This window comes from Ursus maritimus, unplaced genomic scaffold, assembly GCF_017311325.1.
Source record: "Ursus maritimus isolate PB19 unplaced genomic scaffold, ASM1731132v1 scaffold_33, whole genome shotgun sequence".
Taxonomy (NCBI): Eukaryota; Metazoa; Chordata; class Mammalia; order Carnivora; family Ursidae; genus Ursus; species Ursus maritimus.
The window spans coordinates 14,898,937-14,904,936 of record NW_024425897.1 but is presented as its reverse complement, the minus strand read 5'-3'; the positions used below and the strand labels follow the sequence as shown (position 1 = coordinate 14,904,936).

Sequence of the window (6,000 nt, the reverse complement as noted above, 5' to 3'; positions counted from 1 at the left end):
CCCTCCCAACCTGGGGGGGGGGGGGATGGTCCTGAGGTGTCAGAGATCCCCCACCCCTAAGCATGCAAGTCCCAGTCCCCACTAAGATGGGCGACTGGAGGAGCGTGGCCCCTTCTACCCCGGCTGACTGAGGCTGACTGATCGAGCCCAGCGTGCCCCCTGGTGGGCTCTCCTGCTTCCCCTCACCTGCTTTGGCTGTATTTGCAAGCTCAGAAGCACCAACGGCGCCATGAATAGATACATCCCCGTCGGGAAGGCACAGCTCAAATTCTTCCACAGGCCTCTGTCCAGCTTGGTGCAAAGAGGAAGGGCAGAAAGAAAACCAAAAGAACAGGAACAAGAACAAGGGGAGAAAAGAAGAAAGAGAGAGAGAGAGAGAGAGAGAGAGAGAGACAGGGCAAGAGAGACAGTATGTGTGGAAAGAGAGGCGCACGAGAACAAAGGAGGAAGGAAAAAGGTGTGCAGAGAAGGCGGAGAGGGAAGATAAAAACAAAATAAAGTGTGTCAGATGAGTAGCACAGTCAAATTTCTGATGACGATGCGGATTTATGGGTTAGTTGACTGAGGCAGAAGTTCTCTGAAGGTGTATTAGCAGGTAGAATCTTCAGGGCAGCACCCTGCAGGTTCTTCAGAGGGAAGACCTATAGACGTGAGTATCGTACCAATAACCTTTAGCGAAGTCATTTGGTTTTTAATTTTCAAAATTGGAAAATCGTAGAAGGCTTGCAACGCAGTCTGAAAAACAAAGCCTTCTCGCCAAGACTGGGAGACCTGGGTCAACCACGTGCAACAAAATTTCCCCCTGAATTATTAATTTACCTTCTCTGGCTTCATTGTCATAAATGAGGACTTTGGATCCCTCCAGGACAATGTACTTCCTGTCCCAGCCTTGCTGTCCTCGTTTGTTATTCCTGGGGAAACAGGCATGGACAAGAACAAAGGTGTGGAGGCTGAAGAAGAATGGTGGGGAGGAGGCAGGGACTGCGGGGACGGGGAGAGGGAATCCTAGCCAAGACGCTTCCTGAGGAAAGCTCGGGAATCAGAGCGGCCTGAGCCATTGCGTCAGGGGCAGCAAAGCTTCCTTCTACCCTTGTAGGTTCTGTGGCCGGCCCAGGAATTTCACTGGCAGCAGACAGATGAACGGGAGAGAAGCATACAATTTTTATTTTACGTGTTCCCGGGAGTCTCTCCCAGACGATAAAGACCCCGAAAGTGGAGAGGCCTATGTGTTTGTATACTGGCTTGAAAAAAGACTAGTAATTATGAAAAAGCAGCTAAAATGTTACAGGAGGAGAAAGGAAAATAAGGGGTTACTTTAACAAGGGTTCTTTGCAAAGAGGTCTCTCTGAAGGCCTTGATTCCCCGGTAATAATATTCCTTTCCTCCTGGAAAAGGGAGGGCTGCTTTCACAGGGGAATCGTGTCTCCTACTTTCGGGAAGAGAGAGGGGAGGTCAGTGTCCTTATGAGACCGGCAGTTTGTCAAGTGCCTTTGGCTCAAAATAATCCTTATTCCCAAGTGGCCTATTTTGGCATGGTGTCTTCACCAGCACTGGCCCCAGCCCGAGGCACCCCGCCACAATACCTGGGCACCTTCATCCACCCTTCCAGGTGCAAGCCGCTGCTGGGCTCCTTGCTCTGGAGACCCGGGGAGTTCATTTTGTCACGGCAGAAGGCCTCAGTGAAGTGTGTGGCATACTCGGCTGGCAGGCCGCAGGTCGCGGGCAAGCATGTGGAACACTTGGGATGACACATCACCTGACATTCTGGGGAAAAGCAAGGAACATTCTGAAACCACCTTGGTGGACCCTGGCCCAGGCTTTCCTCTGCCAGCCAAACCCCAGCCAGGCCCCAACACCCAGGTGATGTCTAAGCTTTCCCAGGAGCCAGGCCCCGACAGAGAGAGGAAACGAGGGAGCCAAGTGTTCTCGACACAGTGTTCCTGGCTTCTCCCCAGGCTGCCACAAATAAGTGTGTAAGGGACCTGTTTGCACAGCTCAGTTGCAGCCAGCACACAGCCTAAAGGTGGGGAGAAAACAGCCTGGAAAAAGCAGGGGGGCTGGAAATCAGCAACGCACAAGGCATTTTGCACAGGGCGGTGGAGACGTGAGCTGAAACACGGATAAGCTCATTGCCTTAACAGGGGAAAAATAGTGTCCTCCCACTGAAACTAAAAGCTTGAAAATGAATGTACTACAGGATGAGAAATTTAAAAAGAAAAAAAACAGGGGTGCCTGGGTGGTGCAGTTGGTTGAGCGTCCAACTCTTGGTTTCAGCGCAGGTTGTCATCTTAGGATGTGCGATCAAGCCCTGTGTCGGGCTCCAAGCTCAGCAGAGTCCGCTTGAGATTGTCTCTCCCTCTCCCTCTACCCCTTCCGCTCTGCTCTAACATAAATAAATAAATCTTGAAGAAAAAAGAAAAAAAAAACCACCCACCCCCATCAGCTAGATCTGTTTAGGTGGAGACATGCAGGTGTCCCCCACGAATGCACAGCCACTGCTCTTACCAAGACATTTGGATGCCTGGCGCCCAAAGTGCACGGTATCCAGACACACAGCACACTTTGTGGCTCGCATGTTCAATCCTACGTTAAATCGGTGAGGAATATTGTGGTGCATGCGCTCCTTAAGACGCCGACTGAATTCTGAAGGAAAAAATTTTAAAACAATCATTAGGTACTACAAAACATCCCACCGAGAAAGTAAAAGTAAAAAAAAACCCAAACAAACAAAAAAACCCACAAAACACAGAATGGGAAAGAATATTTGTAAATCATATCTCTGACAAGGGACTTGTTGCTAGAATATATAAAAAGCTCTTACAACTCAATAATAAAAAGACAACCCAACTTTAAATGGGCAAAGGATGTGACTAGACATCTCTCCAAAGAAGTTAAATAGATGACCAAGAAGCACATGAAAAGATGATCAACGTCATTAGTCATTAGAAAAACACAAATCAAAAGCACAATGAAATTCCACTTCACACCCACTCAGATGTCTAGAGTCAAAAATGCAGGAAACAATGTTGCTGAGGATGTGGAGAAATTAGAACCCTCCTCATACACTGCTGGTGGGAATGTCAAACGGTGCAGCCACTCTGGAAGACAGTTTGGCAGTCCCTCGAAAAGTTAAATTTAGCATCACCCAGCAATGGTATGACCCAGAGATTCCATTCCTAGGTATATCCCCAAGAGAACTGGAAACATATGTAGCCACAACATACAACATTCTCAGCAACATTATATAATGGCCCCAAAGTGGAAACAACCCAAATGACTATCAGTGGATTAAGAAACAAGATGTGCTATCCATACACCAGAATATTACTCAACCGGAAAAAGTGACAAATAAATGCTATAACATGGGTGAATCTCAGAAGCATTATGCTCTATGAAAGAAGCCAGACACAAAAAATATGGTATGATTTCACTTACATGAAATGTCCAGAGTAGCAAATCTATTGGGCCTAGTGGCTGCCAGAGGTTGGGCAGAGGGGAGAATGGAGAGTGTCTGCTAACGGGTAGAGTGCTTTTGGGGGAGGAAAGGTTGAGACCAAAAATGTCCCAAAATTACAATGCAATGGTTGTACAACCCTGCGCACTTGACAAAAAACATCATACACTTCAAACGTGTGAACTGTATGGTATGTGAATTTATCTCAATAAAGCTGTTAAAAAACCATTAGAGCAGATTAGTTACAGAGTATGAAAGTATTTTAACACTAACAGATGCATCTAGATTTATATGAATCAACTTCAAATCTCCATTATCCAGTTATTAGGAATTGAGTATTTTTAAAGAACATGTTACCGGCAGAAGACAGGCTATATGATAATAAAGATGATTGTGGGCCTAAGGAAACCTATGCTGTAAATGTCTGTAAATATTTTAATCATTAAAGTTTTTTTTTCCAGATGAAAGCCTGTATCTAAGAGAATTCAGAATTCAGTTTAAAAACCAGTTCTGTATTACAGAATTTCTAGTTATTAGATATATAAACTGACTGAAGAATTCTCTCTTCATGTCCTGTTCTTTCATGAATAACCTCTTTTGGATAAAAACTCAATGTTTAAGCCTTAAAAATCAAATTCTTACATTTATATTCCAGTCCTTACATTTATATTCCAATTCCATTTAATAGGCCCCCCTCTCCATAGTGACCTAATTAAAGACAGCTTTAAACAGCAAAGCTCAGGATCCAAATTTCTGAATCCAAACTGGGTTCTCCACAGAACACAGGCTCCCACCCTTAACCAGAAAGCCATAAGGAATAAATGATGTGAGCACACTCTGACCTGGTGAATACGCAGAACATGGGAAGGAGGGGCCTGGGGTCTGAGGAACCTCACAGGCCGTGCTCTGTGGAGCCCAGTCAACGGACACTATGGTCAGAAAGGATTTTGGTGTGTTACCATCACCATCGTGATGACTATAAGAGTAAAGCTCTTTGATTCAAAGTGTTATGGAAACAGAGGAAACAAGAGGGCATCGTCGCCGGAGAAAAACCCATTCCTGGAGAAAAACCATTCCTGAAGAAAAACCACCGCCACACCAAAACGCCATCCAGATTTGCCACTAAAATTGGTTACATTGTGATACCATGATGTTAACCCACTGCTCTCATGATCCCCTGAGACCTTCCAAACCACCTTCCTTTTAAAAAAAAAAAAAAAAGAAAGAAAGGCAGGCTGCCACAGGCAGCGTCTCACTGGATGCATCTGGACTCTTGGAAGCTTGACCACATGACGTTCTCCTACAAATGGACCTTGAGAGCTTGTTTGAAGGTTCTAGCAGGGGAGCTCAGCTACTCATACACCCTTGACCGAAGAACAGTCCTCCTCTATCAGGGAAGGCTGTCACCTTTGACTGAGCATGCAGCTTTGGGGCAGGGGTGCAGGGTGCATGCACATGGAGCGGTGAGGGAGGAAGGGGGCACCTGCCTAGCCAGCCAGATCAGTCGAATCAACCCTGGCAATCAACGGGGTGACAGATGTCGCAGCCAGATCGCCCTCACAACTTAGCCTTTTTTTTTTTTTTTAAGTCCTTTTCCTCTCTAGGCGAACTTTTAAGTTCTAGAGTATTTTTAAGACCACAAAGAAAACTTCTTACACTGTTGGTAAGAATATAAACTGGACCAAACTACCAACACTCAAAATGCAAATAATCTTGAATGCAGTGAGTCATTTCCCGAGAACTAATCCTACGGCTGTAGCACCCGCAGAGGTGCAGAATTTCGCTATAGGGCACTCCTGGTAAGGAGAGACTGGAAACAACCTAAATGCCCATCAACAGGGGTCTGGTTTTAATAGGTGAACCCTGTACCCACACCAGTGAATACCACGCAGCCCTCTCAGAGGACAAGGTTGATGCATATGTATTAATAAACACTCTAATATTTGAAGTAAAAGAAAGGTGTTTTGCAAGGTACAGCATAGTATGCTATGATATTTATAATAGAAAAAAAGGACTGAGGAAAATATGCCTATTTCTCATACTCTTTAAATATAATTATTCAAGACACATGAATAGCACAACATGTGCTTACATGCATGAACTATTGCTGGAAGAATACAAAGGTTGTCTCTAGCTCAGGGAACTGGCACTGGGACAGGGGAGAAGACGGACTTCTTACCCTTTAGCATTATTACTCTTAGTATTATTACTTGTCACTTTTACCATATGTCTGCATTTTTTTAGTCGATTAAAAATGATTTTCAACAGAACTCCAGTGGCTCCTTGAGCACATACCCTCTGGAGTTGATGACTCCTTTCTGCGGCTGGATGGCGGGGCGAGCAGGCTCATGGCACTGGGCTGGTGCTCAGGTGACCGCACGATGGCGGACATGGCGATCTGCTGCCTCGCGGTGGCTGGCGTAGATGGGTGCGGATGGTCTGTGGCCTTCCGGTGGGCAGCTGGAGAGAGACCAGTCCGATGCCTTTCGGTTAGCTGGGTCACCAAGAGGCCAAAACCAAGCGGACTGCCCCTGGGCTGTCTTTTG

General features: G+C 45.9%; 1 protein-coding gene across 1 annotated transcript in view; it reads right to left on the bottom strand.

Annotated features, from left to right (window-relative positions):
• The window catches only part of CIT (citron rho-interacting serine/threonine kinase), a 158,205-nt gene that overhangs the window by 19,586 nt on the left and 132,619 nt on the right, over positions 1–6,000 (bottom strand). Inside the window, exons 31-35 of the mRNA XM_008707682.2 lie at positions 5,750–5,914; positions 2,506–2,643; positions 1,584–1,764; positions 820–911; positions 187–291 (exon numbers count right to left, since the gene is read on the bottom strand). Coding sequence (XP_008705904.2) covers positions 187–291; positions 820–911; positions 1,584–1,764; positions 2,506–2,643; positions 5,750–5,914 — 681 coding nt within the window. The remainder of the gene's footprint in view (positions 1–186; positions 292–819; positions 912–1,583; positions 1,765–2,505; positions 2,644–5,749; positions 5,915–6,000) is intronic.